The sequence below is a fragment of the Oncorhynchus mykiss genome, unplaced genomic scaffold (genome assembly GCF_013265735.2).
Source record: "Oncorhynchus mykiss isolate Arlee unplaced genomic scaffold, USDA_OmykA_1.1 un_scaffold_250, whole genome shotgun sequence".
NCBI lineage: Eukaryota > Metazoa > Chordata > Actinopteri > Salmoniformes > Salmonidae > Oncorhynchus > Oncorhynchus mykiss.
Genome location: NW_023493709.1, coordinates 39,726 through 64,785, shown reverse-complemented (window position 1 = coordinate 64,785; position 25,060 = coordinate 39,726). Strand labels below are relative to the sequence as shown.

General features: G+C 41.8%; 1 protein-coding gene across 1 annotated transcript; it reads left to right on the top strand.

Annotated features, from left to right (window-relative positions):
- Positions 1–15,713: 15,713 nt before the first annotated feature.
- On the top strand, positions 15,714–20,408 carry LOC118948722 (the record flags this gene model as incomplete). The annotated part of the gene is made up of 3 exons (XM_036973454.1): positions 15,714–18,785; positions 20,153–20,180; positions 20,267–20,408. Coding segments are annotated over exons 1-3 (3,242 nt in total), but the record flags the coding sequence as incomplete, so codon positions are not given.
- Between the last annotated feature and the right edge of the window lie 4,652 nt (positions 20,409–25,060).

Below are 25,060 nucleotides of genomic sequence, written 5' to 3'. Positions count from 1 at the left end.
CAGCTTCATGAGGTAGTCACTGTTATATTGTGACAGACCAGCTAGATCTACTGTCTCTATTATATTATGACAGACCAGCTAAATCTACTGTCTCTATTATATTATGACAGACCAGCTAGATCTACTGTCTCTATTATATTATGACAGACCAGCTAAATCTACTGTCTCTATTAAATTATGACAGACCAGCTAGATCTACTGTCTCTATTATATTATGACAGACACGCTAGGTCTACTGCCTCTATTATATTATGACACACCAGCTAGATCTACTGTCTCTATTATGTTATGACAGACCCGCCTGATCTAATGACACTGTTATATTATGACAGACCCGCTAGATCTACTATCTCTATTATATTATGACAGACCAGCTAGATCTGCTGTCCCTATTAAATTATGACAGACCAGCTCGATCTACTGTCTCTATTATATTATGACAGACCAGCTAGATCTACATTCTCTATTATTTTATGACAGACCAGCTAGATCTATATTCTCTATTAAATTATGACAGACCAGCTAGATCTACTGTCTCTATTATAATATGACAGACCAGCTAGATTAACTGTCTCTACTGTCTCTATTATATTATGACAGACCAGCTAAATCTACTGTCTCTATTATATTATGACAAACCAGCTAAATCTACTGTCTCTATTATATTATGACAGACCAGCTAAATCTACTGTCTCTATTAAATTATGACAGACCAGCTAGATCTACTGTCTCTATTATATTATGACAGTCACGCTAGATCTACTGCCTCTATTATATTATGACACACCAGCTAGATCTACTGTCTCTATTATGTTATGACAGACCCGCCTGATCTAATGACACTGTTATATTGTGACAGACCAGCTAGATCTACTGTCTCTATTATATTATGACAGACCAGCTAGATCTATTCTCTCTATTATATTATTACAGACCAGCTAGATCTACTGTCCCTATTAAATTATGACAGATCAGCTAGATCTATTCTCTCTATTATATTATTACAGACCAGCTAGATCTACTGTCCCTATTAAATTATGACAGACACGCTAGATCTACTGCCTCTATTATATTATGACACACCAGCTAGATCTACTGTCTCTATTATGTTATGACAGACCCGCCTGATCTAATGACACTGTTATATTATGACAGACCAGCTAGATTAACTGTCTCTACTGTCTCTATTATATTATGACAGACCAGCTAAATCTACTGTCTCTATTATATTATGACAAACCAGCTAAATCTACTGTCTCTATTATATTATGACAGACCAGCTAAATCTACCGTCTCTATTAAATTATGACAGACCAGCTAGATCTACTGTCTCTATTATATTATGACAGACACGCTAGATCTACTGCCTCTATTATATTATGACACACCAGCTAGATCTACTGTCTCTATTATGTTATGACAGACCCGCCTGATCTAATGACACTGTTATTATGTGACAGACCAGCTAGATCTACTGTCTCTATTATGTTATGACAGACCCGCCTGATCTAATGACACTGTTATATTGTGACAGACCAGCTAGATCTACTGTCTCTATTATATTATGACAGACCAGCTAGATCTATTCTCTCTATTATATTATTACAGACCAGCTAGATCTACTGTCCCTATTAAATTATGACAGATCAGCTAGATCTATTCTCTCTATTATATTATTACAGACCAGCTAGATCTACTGTCCCTATTAAATTATGACAGACCAGCTTGATCTACTGTCTCTATTATAATATGACAGACCAGCTAGATCTACATTCTCTATTATATTATGACAGACCAGCTAGATCTACTGTCTCTATTATAATATGACAGACCAGCTAGATTAACTGTCTCTACTGTCTCTATTATATTATGACAGACCAGCTAAATCTACTGTCTCTATTATATTATGACAGACCAGCTAGATCTACTGTCTCTATTATATTATGACAGACACGCTAGATCTACTGCCTCTATTATATTATGACAGACCAGCTAGATCTACTGTCTCTATTATATTATGACAGACCAGCTAGATCTACTGTCTCTATTATATTATGACAGACCAGCTAGATCTACTGTCTCTATTATATTATTTTGTCTTTTGTCTTGTCTTCCCACACACCTGTTTTCAATCCCATTCATTAACTGTTGTGTATTTAACGCTCTGTTTCCCCTCATGTCTTTGTCAGAGATTGTTTTATTGTCAGAGTTGTTTATTTGTTGTATTGGTGCGCGACGGGTCCTCGTACCCATGTTTTTTCATGTCTGTACTATTTAGTGTTATGGAGCATGTTCTTTGGACAGTTATTAAAAGACTCCATTTACACTCTATTTCGACTCTCCTGGGCCTGACTTCCTTGCCACCTATACACACGGCGCTGACAGACACGCTAGATCTACAGCCTCTATTATATTATGACAGACCAGCTAGATCTACTGTCTCTATTATATTATGACAGACCAGCTAGATCTACTGTCTCTATTATATTATGACAGACCAGCTAAATCTACTGTCTCTATTATATTATGACAGACCAGCTAGATCTGCTGTCTCTATTATATTATGACAGACACGCTAGATCTACTGCCTCTATTATATTATGACAGACCAGCTAGATCTAATCTCTATTATTTTATTACAGACCAGCTAGATCTACTGTCTATTATGTTATGACAGACCAGCTAGATCTATTCTCTCTATTATATTATGACAGACCAGCTAAGTCTACTGTCTCTATTATATTATGACAGACCAGCTAAATCTACTGTCTCTATTATATTTTGACAGACCAGCTACATCTACTGTCTCTATTATATTATGACAGACACGCTAGATCTACTGCCTCTATTATATTATAACAGACCAGCTAGATCTACTGTCTCTATTATGTTATGACAGACAAGCTAAATCTACTGTTTCTATTATATTATGACAGACCAGCTAGATCTACTGTCTCTATTATATTATGACAGACATGCTAGATCTACTGCCTCTATTATATTATGACATACCAGCTAGATCTACTGTCTCTATTATGTTATGACAGACCCGCCTGATCTAATGACACTGTTATATTATGACAGACCCGCTAGATCTACTATCTCTATTATATTATGACAGACCAGCTAGATCTGCTGTCCTTATTAAATTATGACAGACCAGCTCGATCTACTGTCTCTATTATATTATGACAGACCAGCTAGATCTACATTCTCTATTATTTTTTGACAGACCAGCTAGATCTATATTCTCTATTAAATTATGACAGACCAGCTAGATCTACTGTCTCTATTATAATATGACAGACCAGCTAGATTAACTGTCTCTACTGTCTCTATTATATTATGACAGACCAGCTAAATCTACTGTCTCTATTATATTATGACAAACCAGCTAAATCTACTGTCTCTATTATATTATGACAGACCAGCTAAATCTAATGTCTCTATTAAATTATGACAGACCAGCTAGATCTACTGTCTCTATTATATTATGACAGTCATGCTAGATCTACTGCCTCTATTATATTATGACACACCAGCTAGATCTACTGTCTCTATTATGTTATGACAGACCCGCCTGATCTAACGACACTGTTATATTGTGACAGACCAGCTAGATCTACTGTCTCTATTATGTTATGACAGACCCGCCTGATCTAATGACACTGTTATATTGTGACAGACCAGCTAGATCTACTGTCTCTATTATATTATGACAGACCAGCTAGATCTATTCTCTCTATTATATTATTACAGACCAGCTAGATCTACTGTCCCTATTAAATTATGACAGACCAGCTCGATCTACTGTCTCTATTATAATATGACAGACCAGCTAGATCTACATTCTCTATTATATTATGACAGACCAGTTAGATCTACTGTCTCTATTATAATATGACAGACCAGCTAGATTAACTGTCTCTACTGTCTCTATTATATTATGACAGACCAGCTAAATCTACTGTCTCTATTATATTATGACAGACCAGCTCGATCTACTGTCTCTATTATATTATGACAGACCAGCTAGATCTACATTCTCTATTATATTATGACAGACCAGCTAGATCTACTGTCTCTATTATAATATGACAGACCAGCTAGATTAACTGTCTCTACTGTCTCTATTATATTATGACAGACCAGCTAAATCTACTGTTTCTATTATATTATGACAGACCAGCTAGATCTACTGTCTCTATTATATTATGACAGACATGCTAGATCTACTGCCTCTATTATATTATGACACACCAGCTAGATCTACTGTCTCTATTATGTTATGACAGACCCGCCTGATCTAATGACACTGTTATATTATGACAGACCCGCTAGATCTACTATCTCTATTATATTATGACAGACCAGCTAGAGCTACTGTCTCTATTATATTATGACAGACCAGCTAAATCTACTGTCTCTATTATATTATGACAGACCAGCTAGATCTACTGTCTCTATTATATTATGACAGACACGCTAGATCTACTGCCTCTATTATATTATGACAGACCAGCTAAATCTACTGTCTCTATTATGTTATGACAGACCCGCCTGATCTAATGACACTGTTATATTATGACAGACCCGCTAGATCTACTATCTCTATTATATTATGACAGACCAGCTAGATCTACTGTCTCTATTATATTATGACAGACACGCTAGATCTACTGCCTCTATTATATTATGACAGACCAGCTAAATCTACTGTCTCTATTATATTATGACAGACCAGCTAGATCTACTGTCTCTATTATATTATGACAGACATGCTAGATCTACTGCCTCTATTATATTATGACACACCAACTAGATCTTCTGTCTCTATTATGTTATGGCAGACCCGCCTGATCTAATGACACTGTTATATTATGACAGACCCGCTAGATCTACTATCTCTATTATATTATGACAGACCAGCTAGATCTGCTGTCCCTATTAAATTATGACAGACCAGCTCGATCTACTGTCTCTATTATATTATGACAGACCAGCTAGATCTACATTCTCTATTATTTTATGACAGACCAGCTAGATCTATATTCTCTATTATATTATGACAGACCAGCTAGATCTACTGTCTCTATTATAATATGACAGACCAGCTAGATTAACTGTCTCTACTGTCTCTATTATATTATGACAGACCAGCTAAATCTACTGTCTCTATTATATTATGACAAACCAGCTAAATCTACTGTCTCTATTATATTATGACAGACCAGCTAAATCTACTGTCTCTATTAAATTATGACAGACCATCTAGATCTACTGTCTCTATTATATTATGACAGACACGCTAGATCTACTGCCTCTATTATATTATGACACACCAGCTAGATCTACTGTCTCTATTATGTTATGACAGACCCGCCTGATCTAATGACACTGTTATATTGTGACAGACCAGCTAGATCTACTGTCTCTATTATGTTATGACAGACCCGCCTGATCTAATGACACTGTTATATTGTGACAGACCAGCTAGATCTACTGTCTCTATTATATTATGACAGACCAGCTATATCTATTCTCTCTATTATATTGTTACAGACCAGCTAGATCTACTGTCCCTATTAAATTATGACAGATCAGCTAGATCTATTCTCTCTATTATATTATTACAGACCAGCTAGATCTACTGTCCCTATTAAATTATGACAGACCAGCTCGATCTACTGTGTCTATTATAATATGACAGACCAGCTAGATCTACATTCTCTATTATATTATGACAGACCAGCTAGATCTACTGTCTCTATTATAATATGACAGACCAGCTAGATTAACTGTCTCTACTGTCTCTATTATATTATGACAGATCAGCTAAATCTACTGTCTCTATTATATTATGACAAACCAGCTAAATCTACTGTCTCTATTATATTATGACAGACCAGCTAAATCTACTGCCTCTATTATATTATGACACACCAGCTAGATCTACTGTCTCTATTATGTTATGACAGACCCGCCTGATCTAATGACACTGTTATATTGTGACAGACCAGCTAGATCTACTGTCTCTATTATGTTATGACAGACCCGCCTGATCTAATGACACTGTTATATTGTGACAGACCAGCTAGATCTACTGTCTCTATTATATTATGACAGACCAGCTAGATCTATTCTCTCTATTATATTATTACAGACCAGCTAGATCTACTGTCCCTATTAAATTATGACAGATCAGCTAGATCTATTCTCTCTATTATATTATTACAGACCAGCTAGATCTACTGTCCCTATTAAATTATGACAGACCAGCTCGATCTACTGTCTCTATTATAATATGACAGACCAGCTAGATCTACATTCTCTATTATATTATGACAGACCAGCTAGATTAACTGTCTCTACTGTCTCTATTATATTATGACAGACCAGCTAAATCTACTGTCTCTATTATATTATGACACACCAGCTAAATCTACTGTCTCTATTATATTATGACAGACCAGCTAAATCTACTGTCTCTATTATATTATGACAGACCAGCTAGATCTACTGTCTCTATTATATTATGACAGACACGCTAGATCTACTGCCTCTATTATATTATGACAGACCAGCTAAATCTACTGTCTCTATTATATTATGACAGACCAGCTAGATCTACTGTCTCTATTATATTATGACAAACATGCTAGATCTACTGCCTCTATTATATTATGACACACCAGCTAGATCTACTGTCTCTATTATGTTATGACAGACCCGCCTGATCTAATGACACTGTTATATTATGACAGACCCGCTAGATCTACTATCTCTATTATATTATGACAGACCAGCTAGATCTACTGTCTCTATTATATTATGACAAACATGCTAGATCTACTGCCTCTATTATATTATGACACACCAGCTAGATCTACTGTCTCTATTATGTTATGACAGACCCGCCTGATCTAATGACACTGTTATATTATGACAGACCAGCTAGATCTACATTCTCTATTATTTTATGACAGACCAGCTAGATCTATATTCTCTATTATATTATGACAGACCAGCTAGATCTACTGTCTCTATTATAATATGACAGACCAGCTAGATTAACTGTCTCTACTGTCTCTATTATATTATGACAGACCAGCTAAATCTGCTGTCTCTATTATATTATGACAAACCAGCTAAATCTACTGTCTCTATTATATTATGACAGACCAGCTAAATCTACTGTCTCTATTATATTATGACAGACCAGCTAGATCTACTGTCTCTATTATATTATGACAGACATGTTAGATCTACTGCCTCTATTATATTATGACACACCAGCTAGATCTACTGTCTCTATTATGTTATGACAGACCCGCCTGATCTAATGACACTGTTATATTATGACAGACCCGCTAGATCTACTATCTCTATTATATTATGACAGACCAGCTAGATCTGCTGTCCCTATTAAATTATGACAGACCAGCTCGATCTACTGTCTCTATTATATTATGACAGACCAGCTAGATCTACATTCTCTATTATTTTATGACAGACCAGCTAGATCTATATTCTCTATTATATTATGACAGACCAGCTAGATCTACTGTCTCTATTATAATATGACAGACCAGCTAGATTAACTGTCTCTACTGTCTCTATTATATTATGACAGACCAGCTAAATCTACTGTCTCTATTATATTATGACAAACCAGCTAAATCTACTGTCTCTATTATATTATGACAGACCAGCTAAATCTACTGTCTCTATTAAATTATGACAGACCAGCTAGATCTACTGTCTCTATTATATTATGACAGACACGCTAGATCTACTGCCTCTATTATATTATGACACACCAGCTAGATCTACTGTCTCTATTATGTTATGACAGACGCGCCTGATCTAATGACACTGTTATATTGTGACAGACCAGCTAGATCTACTGTCTCTATTATATTATGACAGACCAGCTAGATCTATTCTCTCTATTATATTATTACAGACCAGCTAGATCTACTGCCCCTATTAAATTATGACAGATCAGCTAGATCTATTCTCTCTATTATATTATTACAGACCAGCTAGATCTACTGTCCCTATTAAATTATGACAGACCAGCTCGATCTACTGTCTCTATTATAATATGACAGACCAGCTAGATCTACATTCTCTATTATATTATGACAGACCAGCTAGATCTACTGTCTCTATTATAATATGACAGACCAGCTAGATTAACTGTCTCTACCGTCTCTATTATATTATGACAGACCAGCTAAATCTACTGTCTCTATTATATTATGACAAACCAGCTAAATCTACTGTCTCTATTATATTATGACAGACCAGCTAAATCTACTGTCTCTATGATATTATGACAGACCAGCTAGATCTACTGTCTCTATTATATTATGACAGACACGCTAGATCTACTGCCTCTATTATATTATGACAGACCAGCTAAATCTACTGTCTCTATTATATTATGACAGACCAGCTAGATCTACTGTCTCTATTATATTATGACAGACATGCTAGATCTACTGCCTCTATTATATTATGACACACCAGCTAGATCTACTGTCTCTATTATGTTATGACAGACCCGCCTGATCTAATGACACTGTTATATTATGACAGACCCGCTAGATCTACTATCTCTATTATATTATGACAGACCAGCTAGATCTGCTGTCCCTATTAAATTATGACAGACCAGCTCGATCTACTGTCTCTATTATATTATGACAGACCAGCTAGATCTACATTCTCTATTATTTTATGACAGACTAGCTAGATCTATATTCTCTATTATATTATGACAGACCAGCTAGATCTACTGTCTCTATTATAATATGACAGACCAATTAGATTAACTGTCTCTACTGTCTCTATTATATTATGACAGACCAGCTAAATCTACTGTCTCTATTAAATTATGACAGACCAGCTAGATCTACTGTCTCTATTATATTTTGACAGACACGCTAGATCTACTGCCTCTATTATATTATGACACACCAACTTGATCTACTGTCTCTATTATGTTATGACAGACCCGCCTGATCTAATGACACTGTTATATTGTGACAGACCAGCTAGATCTACTGTCTCTATTATGTTATGACAGACCCGCCTGATCTAATGACACTGTTATATTGTGACAGACCAGCTAGATCTACTGTCTCTATTATATTATGACAGACCAGCTAGATCTATTCTCTCTATTATATTATTACAGACCAGCTAGATCTACTGTCCCTATTAAATTATGACAGATCAGCTAGATCTATTCTCTCTATTATATTATGACAGACCAGCTAGATCTGCTGTCCCTATTAAATTATGACAGACCAGCTCGATCTACTGTCTCTATTATATTATGACAGACCAGCTAGATCTACATTCTCTATTATTTTATGACAGACCAGCTAGATCTATATTCTCTATTATATTATGACAGACCAGCTAGATCTACTGTCTCTATTATAATATGACAGACCAGCTAGATTAACTGTCTCTACTGTCTCTATTATATTATGACAGACCAGCTAAATCTACTGTCTCTATTATATTATGACAAACCAGCTAAATCTACTGTCTCTATTATATTATGACAGACCAGCTAAATCTACTGTCTCTATTAAATTATGACAGACCAGCTAGATCTACTGTCTCTATTATATTATGACAGACACGCTAGATCTACTGCCTCTATTATATTATGACACACCAGCTAGATCTACTGTCTCTATTATGTTATGACAGACCCGCCTGATCTAATGACACTGTTATATTGTGACAGACCAGCTAGATCTACTGTCTCTATTATGTTATGACAGACCCGCCTGATCTAATGACACTGTTATATTGTGACAGACCAGCTAGATCTACTGTCTCTATTATATTATGACAGACCAGCTAGATCTATTCTCTCTATTATATTATTACAGACCAGCTAGATCTACTGTCCCTATTAAATTATGACAGATCAGCTAGATCTATTCTCTCTATTATATTATTACAGACCAGCTAGATCTACTGTCCCTATTAAATTATGACAGACCAGCTCGATCTACTGTCTCTATTATAATATGACAGACCAGCTAGATCTACATTCTCTATTATATTATGACAGACCAGCTAGATCTACTGTCTCTATTATAATATGACAGACCAGCTAGATTAACTGTCTCTACTGTCTCTATTATATTATGACAGACCAGCTAAATCTACTGTCTCTATTATATTATGACAGACCAGCTAGATCTACTGTCTCTATTATATTATGACAGACACGCTAGATCTACTGCCTCTATTATATTATGACAGACCAGCTAGATCTAATGTCTCTATTACATTATGACAGATCACCTAGATCTACGTTCTCTTTTATATTATGACAGATCAGCTAGATCTACTGTCTCTATTATATTATGACAGACCCGCCTGATCTAATGTCACTATTATATTATGACAGACCAGTGTAAGGAAGTGCTATTTCTTATGCAGGTGACCAGCCTACTGCTATTACATTGCTATAACTGAGACAACGTATTTTCACAGTAAAACATGTTAGGTCCCATACAGGATAGCTCCCACACCCACACACACAGCACACACACATTATACACACTAACTGCCGAGGACACACAGATAAGACATACACCCACACATTGGGAGGAAGAGACAGCCTTGACTTGCAGAAACCAGCGCACACACCTAATCTCCTTTTTTAGCTGAACATTGTGTGACAAGGAACGGCACGACAAGACTCAGAGGGATGACGGACGGCCCAACAGGGCCAATCCAAGAAGACTACACCTCAGCCTGAACCAACCCGAAGACCCGATCTTCTAGAATCAACCTACTTTCTGTTCTGTATATGAGACATGTGCAAACTGTTAGCGGGGCTTCTTTTCTGCTGGTTCCTTATGAGCTGAATGAAATGGGCCCGTATACGTTGTACCAGATATCTTTACTCATAATTAAACTGTCACTTGTCATACAATAGACCACCTTGTCTGAATCGATCCTTGACCGGCTCGCCCTCCTACATATCCCATTATCAACAGAATCTTGGTAGCAGAGAGATGGTTTACTAACGACCCAGTCCAGAGTGGTTGATGTGGGTGTGAGGGGGCGAGTTGGTGAAAGGACGGTTCCCGGAGGACAGGTGAAAACCATTCGGGGGTGGACAACAATTCTGCTCAACTCGGGAAACTGATCTCTGGTCGACCACAAAATAAGGTAAGCAAAACCTGTTTTATCAAACTTTGCATATTGTCGAATAGTCATACCAAATTACGATCAGTAGTACCGAGTGTGGGTAAGAATTTTTGTGTAAATTTTACATAAATAATGGACTTGAAATTGACAGTGAAGTAAACATATGTGGTAATTAGAATATCCCGATAGTCCGGCTTGAGAACGGTCCGGTGGCAGACACCGGTAAGGGATAAGTAGTAATTAGAATATTCCGATAGTCCGGCTTGAGAACGGTCCGGTGGCAGACACCGGTAAGGGATAAGTAGAAGTAGACCTAAATTAACTTACAACGTAGAATATTCTGATAGTCCGGCTTGCGAACGGTCCGGTGGCAGACACCGGTAAGGGATAAAATAGTCAATATAGAGTGCTACTGATAGTCCGGCTAGTGACCGGTCCGGCTTGAGTCCGGTAAGGTGATCTATAATTGAACATAGACGTGACCAGAGTTGCTACCGATTGTCCGGCTGGTGACCGGTCGGGCGTCTGAAAAAGGACGTGACCAGAGTTGCTACCGATAGTCCGGTTAGTGACCGGTCGGGCGTCTGCAAAAGTAGTATATAGAAACTCCAATTAGGCGTAGTGATAACCAATAGCCAGGCTGTGTCCGGTGAGGTTAAAATCCAATAGCCGGCTGTGTCCGGTGAGGTGTCTACAATAGATTAATGTATGTTGGACTGAAAAGTCCGCTTTGTGTTGTGGCCAGAATTAATGTGATAAATGTACTAATGTGTGATGTCATAGAATAAGATGTTCTAATTGATCAATTTTGTTTAAGACTATGTCCATGTAAGAATATTTGTGTGTTGACTATAGACTAAATGTAAACGCCGTTTCACAAGTCCCTGATATCATTACCAATATTTAAAATTATTGTGGAAAAAGTATTTCCTAAATTCAAAAAAAAAATATATATATATATTATCCAAATTGTTAAAACATTAATGTTGAAGATCATTTCCTGAATTGGGGGCTCGTGTTTAATCATTAAAACATTATTGCCGAAAATTCTGGATATATGACGGAGAGGCTCTGAGTTAAGACAGAGTACGAGTAATAGTGTCTCCTAAGAATACATCACTGGCACGAGCCAGTGACGGGCTAAGTATGTCCAGAGAGTGTACAAAATATTTCCAAAAAACACGTAAATATTATTAAACTAAAATGGCGACTCCGCAACCTCCAAAATTAAAATTCAATGATTTTCTAGATCAACGTATGCAAGATAGGTCAGGAGGAAAGGAACAGTGGAAGTCAATAAAGAAGGTTTGGGAAGGGTTGAAGTTGAAGTGGACACAGGCAGGTTATTTAGTAGGGGGAACGCCAAATAGGGTCCAGCTTAGCACAATGGAAGGCGAGTTGCGTGAAGCATTACAGGAAGCTAAAGACAGGGAGATAGAACAGAACAAATTGCATGTATTCAAGAAGGAAGGGACTAAACAGAGAGAGAAAGCAGAAGCTGAATTGAGAATAGGCACTTGGGCTATCGAGGAGACCCGTAGAGCACAACTGAACAAAAAACCGGAAGTGATGGGGGTAGTGGCTGGGGCGGAGGCGGAGTCATCAATGGAGGCGACACAGGGGAGTGACGAAGTCAAATTGGCCCCTGCAGCAGTCTCCCCCACTCCTGTGCCACGTTTATACCCGAAGCTACCAGAAGAGGTCACTCAACCACCACCATATTCATTGACAACCCAAGCTCCCTCAGCCCCCTCCATCCAGGCACCAGTTCTCCACATCGAGGAAGGCCTGCTACAGGGACAGGTGTCAATGCATTTGACTGGAGGCTATATAGACTGTGAGGAGGTAGGACAACCCTCCACCCCCTGCTCTCTAGAAGGCGGATTGGTGTCCACACCCCATGGGGGTCGAAGCCTACAAGAATGTGGAGAAGGACAGGTAACTGTGGGAGAAAGGAGCCGTGACTCATGTAAGTCACTCAAATTTTCCCAAGAACCCTTAATGAACACCAGCCTACTGCAGCCATCAAGTTATCAGACACTCACGTCTCACTCCTTTCAGTCAAAGCCTTCCATTCAGTTCAGAGAGCTACCAGACTCCATCAGATCCCCTGCATCTCGAAGTGTTGGGTCAGCCAGATCCCACCTGAACGAAAGAACCAGGGGAACTACTGTCTACAGTGGGGAGCATGAGCATTCCTGTCCTGAAGTGGATGTCCAACGTGAATATACCTATTCACACAACGAGCCTGAGGAAGAGGACGAAGATGAGCTAGAAAGAGTGACAACTGATGAAGTATGGCAAGCTGCCCTACAACTTAATGCGGAACACAGACATGCAACCGGAAAGGGTGGACCATGGCAACTGAATGTGTATTACTTGGGAGATGTTGAAGACCTGCATGGACAGATACCGCCGAGACCGGCACCTAGGAGGTCTAAACGCATACAAGACAAAAATCAACTAAGAAGAGAACAAGAACTACAAATGCCTCTGAGACTGAGTGAGAACAAAAAAACCGAAGAATATGTGCCATGGAAAATGCAAGACCTCACCGCCATAATGGAACAACTTCCTAGTCTCCACGGAGGAGCATCAGCTTGGCTACTACAGTTACAGACCCTCACATCAGGATTCCGGCTGGCACTCGGAGACATGAAAGCGTTGTTGGCAAGAGCAACCGATCACACCACCATGAATGTATTGATAAATACCGCTGGTCTGGGGACCCACCCAGGTGCCACTCCACCAGAGAAGTATCGCACTCAACTATGGGCAGAACTCAGAAGAGCCTACCCCACCGAGAAGAATTTTGCTGCACTATCATCTTTCACCATGCATGCAGGAGAACAGGCAGCCGAATATCTGGATAGGGCTAAGACAACATGGAGGTCAGTGCATGGAGAACCGTTCGACCACTCAGAAACCTCCATGGCTATGTGGAAAGAAATGGTGGTGAATGGGACACCGGGAACTGTAAAGACTAAATTGCGAAACACAGTCGGGCTATGTGCCATGCCACTAACCCAATTCAACTCCCATGTGCACCACCATATCACCCAGCACTGCAAGGATACAGGAGCTGCGGACACAGAGGTGAAAGCTCTACAGGTACAACTGCTGAAGATACAGCTTAAAGAGGCCCAAAAGGCAGCACAGCCAAAGAAGCAGATGTTGGCTGAGGACCAAATCATTCCACAAGTGGTGGAAGCTACCGTGAAACAAATGATGGCGGGGGCAGCTCCAGTTAGCACACCAACCTCTGTAGCCTACGCTGCTTCCCCAATATCTTACCCACCTCAGGCCTATCCTGCCCAAGGCTTCACACCCAGAGGACCTACTACAACATACTACAGCCCCCAATCAAATCCGCAGTGGGGATTGAGACCTACTGGCCAATGTCACAATTGTCACCAAATTGGACATTTTGCCAAATACTGCCCGTACCCATTGACGCCTCAACAACAGCAGTTCATAATGAACAGAGGAAGAGGATACGGCCCTAGGGGAAGGGGTGCACCTCGAATGACGGGACCACCACCACCACCACCACCAGGACCCGCCTATCCACAACCTGTGTACAACCACCCAGGACAACCAGCACCTCCAGTACCATTCCAGGGAATGTCTGAAGCATACCCTCCATGGGAATGAAGGTGCCCACCACCACCTGACGAGGCGGAGGTCAACATTTTTCTGTATATACGGAGCCTACTGTCACGTGTGAAGTAGGAGGTGTCACTCATCAATTTCTTGTGGACACCGGATGTACATATTCTGCGATCAGATCTCCTCAGCCTTTGTCTACTGATTCCATACAGGTGGTGGGGGTGTCGGGAAGACCGGAAACACAACACAAAACTGAACCTCTCCTTTTCCAGTGGGGACCTTCAAAGCTGAGGCACCAATTTCTATACTGTCCTAATTGTCCCATTAATCTGTTGGGGAGAGACCTACTCTGTAAAATGGGGTGTTACATCTGTCTCACCGAAAACGGAGTTGAAGTGTCAGTCAGACCTACGCCAACGGGAAGAGTGTTAATGCTTCCCATTTTACCGACTCCCCCACTGTCTCTGACCCAGGAAATCTAATGGCTAAAATGCCTGGAAAATGGACCCTCCACCCCGGAGATACAGTTCCAGTTTAACTTGTGAAGAAAGCTTATCTATACTCTACATCCTTACAAGACTCCCCAAGCTGAGTTACACTGTACTCTCAATGTAACTGAGGATGAAAATACACCTTACACTGATGATTGGGATGAAAACATGATGCCTTAAACCCCAACCATTAGGTGTGTCTCAATTGTTTGTGGACCAGAGGGGGTAGCTGCCCCTGTGATTTTACCTTCTCATCTGAAGCCCTGGTATCTGTTGGGGCCTGACTCATCACCCCATGTGACACTGGCAGTGGGGAATGGACATGAAGCCAGAAGCCTGGGTCCTATGATACGTCGAGCATCAAAACTCCAATGGGCACCTACCTCCACACCAGGGTTGATGAAAGCTACTACTGAAGACATGTGGAGACTAACAATGGTAGACACGGAAGAAACCTGTAAGCCTGAGCGTCTTGCCCTACCCAGGCACCATGGTAAACCCTATTCAGATCACCCATCGTCTACAGCACTGCTGGATTCCATTGACAAATCTATCTGGAGTACCTCACCTTTCGATGTGGGAAAACTACAAGTTACCCCAGTTGCCATCACCCTGTTGGATCCGTCTCAACCTCCAATCTACAGACCCCAATATCGTCTCAAGCCTGAGCAGGTAGAGGGGATTCGCCCCACTATTGAGGGGCTATTGGGAGCTAACTGCATTTACCGAACTCAATCTCCATGGAACACCCCAATTCTGCCTGTTCTGAAGGCAGATGGTGAAACCTACAGGATGGTACAAGACTTCAGAGCTATCAATGAAGCTACTTTGGGGGTTGACCTACCTGTTCCTGATCCACACATCACCCTGAGCAATCTGTCGCCGAAACACCAATATTTCACTGTCGTGGACCTTGCTAATGCTTTCTTTAGCGTTCCTCTGGATGAGGGGTCTCAGCCTCTGTTTGCATTCACTTACGAAAACCAGCAGTACACGTATTCTGTGCTTCCCCAGGGCTACCGTTGTTCCCCCGGAATTTTCAATTACATCCTGAAAAAACACTTGGGAGAACTCACCCTTCCGGAAGGCACGGTACTCATCCAATACGTTGACGATCTCCTCCTGGGAGCCCCCACTTCGGACCTGTGCTTAGAAATCACCAAAGTCCTGCTGGACTTTTTGGCTAGCAAAGGGTACAAGGTCAAGAAATCAAAAGTCCAGATGTGCAGAAGGACAGTACTCTTTTTGGGTAGAGAAATCTCAGGAGACGGAGCTGGACTCTCTACTTCACACAGAAGCTCCATTCTTCAGCATCCCAGACCAACCACAGTCGCTGGTATGCTCTCGTTTTTGGGTTTGACGGGGTACAGCCGTACACACATTCCTGACTACACTGCCAGGACTGAACCACTGAGGGAAATAGTCAGACATGCAGGCTCAAGAAACCTTCATGCTCCTCTTATCTGGTCACCTGAGGCCTCTGCTGCATTTGGCCAGTTGAAAACAGACTTGGCTGTGGCTGCAGCTCTCACTGCACCTGACTATGGCAAGACTTTCCATTTGGATGTTTCTGAAAAAGAAGGATTCACGTCATCCGTTCTTTTCCAGAAACATGAGGGGGAGAGAAGAGTCCTGATGTACCACTCCTCAAAATTGGATCACATTGAAATGGGGCAAACCACATGCTCAAGATACGTTGCAGCTGTTGCTAAAGCCATTGAAAAAACTGCTCACCTCGTAATGTGCCACAAAATGGAGATCCACACCCACCATGGTGTGTACTTGATGGCGAAGGAATTCACCTTCAGTGCAGAGAGAAAAAACAAAATTCAGAACAAATGTACACAGTCACACATCACGTTTGTCAACACAGACAAGAACATGGCTGATGCCCTTAATGCGGAAGAAGGAATGACCCACGTCTGCGCAGAAAGAGCTGCTCAAGAACTTAAACTCAGACCAGACCTGGAAAATGAACCCATATTGACTGCAGACCTATGGCTGTACACTGACGGGTGTTGTTACAGAGGAGAAGAAGGCAACATAGCAGCATACGCAGTAGTACAACAGACTGTGGATGGAGCTCACACCACCCTGGAATCAGGTATAATACCTCAGCCCGCATCAGCCCAATTGGCAGAGATAATTGGACTCACCCAAGCATTAACACTGGCCAAAGGGAAAAAGGTCAACATATACACTGACTCAGCGTATGCTCATGGAGCAGTACACATCGATGGACCACAATGGGTCAGACAAAACTTTACCACTACTGGAAATCTACCAATCAAGCACAAGACCCAGATGGAGCGTCTGATTGCTGCTGTATCACTTCCTGAAAAAGTGGCCATAATGAAATGCAAGGGCCATCAGATATTGAACTCCAAGATCAGCAAGGGAAATGATGCTGCAGACCAGGCAGCTAAGAAAGCAGGAGGATACACTCCCAGACAAATGGTTCTCCAAATCAGTCCACCTAGGACTGAATTGACTAACCAACACATCAAAGAACTACAACAAGCAGCCGGACCATATGAACACTCAGTGTGGGGACAGAGGGGAGCGACGAAAGGTCCTGATGAACTGTGGCGATGCCATGATGGCAGACTAGTGGCCCCTGCAAACCTCTGTCCTGAACTAATCAGAGAAGCACATGGACCAACACACGAAGGGAAACTGAAGACTCTACAGAGAGTCTCCTACGTATGGTGGCATCCATACATGAAAGAAATGACAGATTTGTTCTGTGACAGTTGTGCCATCTGTGGAAGTCACAATCCAAAGAAACCTTACCAAACACCAATGGGTCACTATCCGGTACCCAATGCCTGTTTCCAAGACATCAGCATAGATTTTACAGACATGGGAGCGGATCAGGTGAAGGGAGGAAAGAGATATTTGCTAGTAATGGTAGACAGATTCTCTAAGTGGGTAGAGGCCATTCCTACAGCAAAGGAGGATGCGAAGTCAGTCATTAAGTGGCTACAAACGGAACTTATACCTAGGTATGGGGTTCCTCGACAAATCAGGTCCGACAATGGGTCCCACTTCTCAAATCAGCACCTAAGACAGGTGGAGGAGAGGTTTGGCATTACACACAAGTTTGGCTCAGTGTATAAGCCGCAGTCGCAGGGCCTTGTGGAACGCTGTAATCAAAATCTGAAAGCTAAGATAGCTAAAGTGTGTGCAGGGACCAAATTGACCTGGGTGGAAGCCCTGCCCCTGGCACTGATGGCCATGAGGTCCTCACCAGGTGCAGGGACACATCTTTCACCCCATGAAATAATGACAGGTAGAGTAATGCCAGGGCCACCAAGAGAGGGAGGTCATATGCCCCCTCTTGATGTGCACCAAATAGGGATGTCTGACTATGTGAAGAAATTGACGGTATTGACGGTATTGTCTGCAGCTCTCTCCAAACAGATACACCGTGTCGCAGAGAGGGAGCTGACTGACGTCCCGGAACAACCAAGGGTAAAAGTTGGGGACTGGGTAAGGATCAAGGTCCACAAGAGAAAGTGGGCTGATCCCAGGTGGACTGGACCGTACGAAGTGAAGGAGGTTACGTCACACTCAGTCCAGGTCAAAGGTAAATCAGGCGCACCTTGGCACCACCTGACACATTGTACACCAGCCCCAACCCCTGCCAGAACTCTGGCTGAAGTAAGAAGTGATTTACTCACATCCAATTCGAATTCAAATTCTGACATCCCTCCCGTCTGATCATGTGGAGGAGACTCCCATCCTCAGATGATAGGGACACTAGAGTAGCACCATGGGCTAGAAGGGCTAGGAGACCATGGGAAAGACTGGGTTGTTCTGGCCCATTGTTTGTCCTAATTATAGTCAATGTTGTTTTGACATTGGGAGTAATGATATGGACAGCCCAGCGTATAATCACTGACCAGGAACAGACTACCCAGCTAAACATCACCAATGCTTCAATATTCTCGGATACGCATGTTCTGTCTAAACGTCAAGTTCAGAATAATGACTTTGAGTGTACTGCAGAATTGATTAGGTCAGCTACTCTGTGTATCCCGCCTAACGCTACTACCACTGTTATACTTACCTGGGGTGTTATTGGAAGCCCAGGTGGCGGTTATGGTACTCATGCAATCAGTTGGTCTAGATCAGTGTGGTACATGATAAATGGACGTGGAAGAATTTAGTGGCAGAGACTGGTCCTGACTGGTCTAGCTGGACAGTGCATCAGATGGCACTCCTGTGGCGGAGCAGGTTGACGTTAACTAAAGTTACAACTGGTTTGAAATTGGTAATCAAACACAGGGAAGGTGATATCGGCTGTACCCCCTTCTTATTGGCACCATGGGAAGAGCAGAGAGTCTATTGGCATCTTAAGATTTGTTTTACTAACATAACCACCCCTCAAGCTGTTCTTTCTAAGCGACAGGTGGTATCCACTTCGGATCCTAGATTGGGGCCTATTATCATCTCGTCCGGATTGAATCCGCCTACAGTAGATGATTCCATCCTTATGACGTCTGGAGTCTCAGGTTTCTCCAATAATTGGTTACTACTGACTGAAGAAGCTGGAAAGGCGGCCCGTACTGACTGTGTGGTATGTATGGGAGCTAGGCCTCTCCTTCGCATTGTGCCTGCAGCCTTACCTGACAATTGTGTTTTCCCTGTTATGAGATTTAATAACCCACCCCATAACTGTTCTTCCTGGGACAAGGTTTATCCACTAGTCAAGGGCAGACAGGCACCGATTTTCTCCTCAGATGTTGCTGAAGGGAATTTCACATGTGTGGACATGACCCGAGGACCTCCAGATTTAGGTACTGTCCCACCCCACTGGTGTAATGCTACTTACTTTCCTAATTCTCCCCTTACAGTTGTCGCCAGAGCAGATGTTTGGTGGTGGTGCGGTGGTAAGCGGCTGTTTGGGCGTTTCCCTAAAAATTATACTGGTCTTTGTGCTCTTGTCTCTCTGCTTCTTCCCATTTCAGTATACCCAATAGGTGTGACTGAGTTGGTGGCTCAAATTGAAAAGGATGCCTTCCCGTCCAAGAAAAAGAGGATGGCTGGATCTGATGGTGGTGACCCTACGTACATAGACGCCATAGGAGTTCCCAGAGGGGTCCCGGATGAGTATAAACTTGCTAACCAGATTTCTGCTGGGATTGAATCTTCTATTTGCTGGTGGTGTACCATCAACAAAAATGTAGATCGAATTAACTATATCCATTTTAATGTTCAGAAATTGGGCAACTGGACACAGCAAGGTTTTGAAGCCGTCCATGGTCAACTGGCTGCAACCAGCCTTATGGCCTTCCAGAATCGTATCGCAGTTGACATGCTCCTAGCTGAGAAAGGAGGTGTCTGTTCTATGTTTGGGGAACAATGCTGTACTTTTATCCCTAATAACACTGCTAGTGATGGAAGCTTGACCGTAGCCCTAGAAGGTTTGAGGACTCTTAATGGTAAAATGAAATCTCATTCTGGGATTGATACCTCAATGTGGGACTCCTGGATGAGTGCCTTTGGTAAATATAAAACCCTGGTCTCCTCCATTTTGGTCTCCATTTCGGTGTTCGCGGCCATTTTGGTTCTCTGTGGATGCTGTTGCATTCCATGTATCCGTTCCCTTACCACTAGGGTTATCTCTAGAGCTATTGACCCTTCCCCCCTTTCCCAGATGTTTCCTCTGCTTGCTAATGACCTGCCCGAATTTGAGGATGAGGTTGAGAGTGCCTACTAGGTTTTGTTTTTCTTTTCATGAAATGCTATGTCTGCTGAAATAAGGGATAATGAGTGACACCCTGGTGGGTGTCAAAAAGGGGGGGCTTAAATTTCACATCATTTTCTTTTGTTCTGTTTTTCAATGAGCTGTTGTTCTCTTTTGACATGAGGGTTGCAAGTTCCTAGGTGGCTGGTAGCCAATCTAGTACATAATGGGATCGAATGGAGAACATGAAGGTATTTTAAACTTTGTAATTGTTAGCCTAGTTTATGTCACATCTCTTAGGAGATGTGAAGAGAGGGAATCACAAAACTTTTCCTTCTGGGAAAAGTTTTTTTTTTTGTGTCTGGATCTAGTTAGGTTGTGTCACGGCTCTGGGGAGACGTGAAGAGAGGGATTTGTAAGGAAGTGCTATTTCTTATGCAGGTGACCAGCCTACTGCTATTACATTGCTATAACTGAGACAACGTATTTTCACAGTAAAACATGTTAGGTCCCATACAGGATAGCTCCCACACCCACACACACAGCACACACACATTATACACACTAACTGCCGAGGACACACAGATAAGACATACACCCACACATTGGGAGGAAGAGACAGCCTTGACTTGCAGAAACCAGCGCACACACCTAATCTCCTTTTTTAGCTGAACATTGTGTGACAAGGAACGGCACGACAAGACTCAGAGGGATGACGGACGGCCCAACAGGGCCAATCCAAGAAGACTACACCTCAGCCTGAACCAACCCGAAAACCCGATCTTCTAGAATCAACCTACTTTCTGTTCTGTATATGAGACGTGCAAACTGTTAGCGGGGCTTCTTTTCTGCTGGTTCCTTATGAGCTGAATGAAATGGGCCCGTATACGTTGTACCAGATATCTTTACTCATAATTAAACTGTCACTTGTCATACAATAGACCACCTTGTCTGAATCGATCCTTGACCGGCTCGCCCTCCTACATATCCCATTATCAACACCAGCTAGATCTACTGTCTCTATTATATTATTTTGTCTTTTGTCTTGTCTTCCCACACACCTGTTTTCAATCCCATTCATTAACTGTTGTGTATTTAACGCTCTGTTTCCCCTCATGTCTTTGTCAGAGATTGTTTTATTGTCAGAGTTGTTTATTTGTTGTATTGGTGCGCGACGGGTCCTCGTACCCATGTTTTTTCATGTCTGTACTATTTAGTGTTATGGAGCATGTTCTGTGGACAGTTATTAAAAGACTCCATTTACACTCTATTTCGACTCTCCTGGGCCTGACTTCCTTGCCACCTATACACACGGCGCTGACAGACACGCTAGATCTACAGCCTCTATTATATTATGACAGACCAGCTAAATCTACTGTCTCTATTATATTATGACAGACCAGCTAAATCTACTGTCTCTATTATATTATGACAGACCAGCTAGATCTACTGTCTCTATTATATTATGACAGACCAGCTAAATCTACTGTCTCTATTATATTATGACAGACCAGCTAGATCTACTGTCTCTATTATATTATGACAGACCAGCTAGATCTACTGTCTCTATTATATTATGACAGACCAGCTAAATCTACTGTCTCTATTATATTATGACAGACCAGCTAGATCTGCTGTCTCTATTATATTATGACAGACACGCTAGATCTACTGCCTCTATTATATTATGACAGACCAGCTAGATCTAATCTCTATTATTTTATTACAGACCAGCTAGATCTACTGTCTATTATGTTATGACAGACCAGCTAGATCTATTCTCTCTATTATATTATGACAGACCAGCTAAATCTACTGTCTCTATTTAAATTATGACAGACCAGCTAAATCTACTGTCTCTATTATATTATGACAGACCAGCTAGATCTACTGTCTCTATTATATTATGACAGACACTTACCCAAGATGGCGTAGCAGTAGGACGTGTTGCCGTGTCGTGTCCCTTGTATATATCGTTTGTTTTCGTTTTTTTTTCTTCACATATCCTTAAAACTTTTTGCTGAACCTCAACTTCTTCTAAATACTCTCCTGCAACCCGCCTCACCCAACGTAGCTATTTTTCCTAAAGTATTTATATTTACTTCGGATCTGGAACCCCTCAACTGAAGCTAGCCAACTAACTACCAGCTTCAGCAAAACATTGCTAGCGGTCTTCAGCTAACCGGTCATCAGCTAACCTTTAGCTCGGAAAGCTCTCGCCAGTTCGAACAACGCGACTCTAACCAGAGCATAACGGACCTATTTATTATTTTATTTTTATTTTTCATCCCCGGATTCCCATCGCAAACGGAACATTTTGAGCTCCTGGGCTACAATATCCAGACCCACGACCGGTCCATCTATGTCACCGCATGAAGAGGAATAAACAGACTCCCCCCATCGCGACGTCCCCAAAGGCTAACTCTCTAGCCCTTGCTATCTCCTTGCTTGCAAATTCGGCCTGCTAACTGCTAGCTTGTTTAGCCCGGTCCGCTAACTGCTACCGTGTTTAGCACCGTCTACTAACTGTTAGCTTGTTAGCACAGGCCTGCTAACCGTCTGAATCGCCGCGTCCCAAACACTCACTGAACCCATATTTACTTTCTATCCCTTTTCGATTTTTAATTTGTTTATACCTTCCGGTAACCTGCCTCACCCAATGTGATACGGAACCGCTATTATCTTTACATTTTTAGAACACACTCAAGAACCTCCAGAAGCTAACCAGCTAACTGGCTAAAAGCTATTTAGTCATTGTTAGTTTTCTAACCTGGATAACACTCGCCAGTCCAGCTTCCCTGCCCCATCCACCGCTGCCCCTTGGACACTGATCACTTGGCTACATAGCTGATGCATGCTGGACTGTCCATTAATCACGGTAATCCATTCTGCTTGTTTATGTTTTATCTGTCGGCCCCAGCCGCACTTAGGCTCTGTGTGTAGTTAATCCGACCCTCTCTGCCTAATCAATCGCCATTCTACCTGCTGTTGTTGTGCTAGCTGATTAGCTGTTGTTGTCTCACCTACTGTTTTAGCTAGCTCTCCCAATTCAACACCTGTGATTACTGTATGCCTCGCTGTATGTCTCTCTCAAATGTCAATATGCCTTGTATACTGTTGTGCAGGTTAGTTATCATTGTTTTAGTTTACAATGGAGCCCCTAGTTCCACTCTTTATACCCCTGATACCTCCTTTGTCCCACCCCTCACACATGCGGTGACCTCACCCATTACAACCAGCATGTCCAGAGATACAACCTCTCTCATCATCACCCAGTGCCTGGGCTTACCTCCGCTGTACCCGCACCCCACCATACCCCTGTTTGCGCATTATGCCCTGAATATATTCTACCATGCCCAGAAACCTGCTCCTCTTATTCTCTGTGCCCAACGCCCTAGGCGACCAGTTTTGATAGCCTTCAGCCGCACCCTCATACTACTCCTTCTCTGTTCCGCGGGTGATGTGGAGGTAAACCCAGGCCCTGCATGTCCCCAGGCACCCTCATTTGTTGACTTCTGTGATCGAAAAAGCCTTGGTTTCATGCATGTCAACATCAGAAGCCTCCTCCCTAAATGTGTCTTACTCACTGCTCTAGCACACTCTGCTAACCCTGATGTCCTTGCCGTGTCTGAATCCTGGCTCAGGAAGGCCACCAAAAATTCTGAGATTTCCATACCCAACTATAACATCTTCCGTCAAGATAGAACTGCCAAAGGGGGAGGAGTTGCAGTCTACTGCAGAGATAGCCTGCAAAGTAATGTCATACTCTCCAGGTCCATACCCAAACAGTTCGAACTGTTCTAGCCCCATCTAGCTTCAGAGTTTGTTCTGTTAGGTGACCTAAACTGGGATATGCTTAACACCCCGGCAGTCCTACAATCTAAGCTAGATGCCCTCAATCTCACTCAAATCATCAAGGAACCCACCAGGTACAACCCTAACTCTGTAAACAAGGGCACCCTCATTGACGTCATCCTGACCAACTGGCCCTCCAAATACACCTCCGCTGTCTGCTACCAGGATCTCAGCGATCACTGCCTCATTGCCTGTATCCGCTACGGAGCCGCAGTCAAAC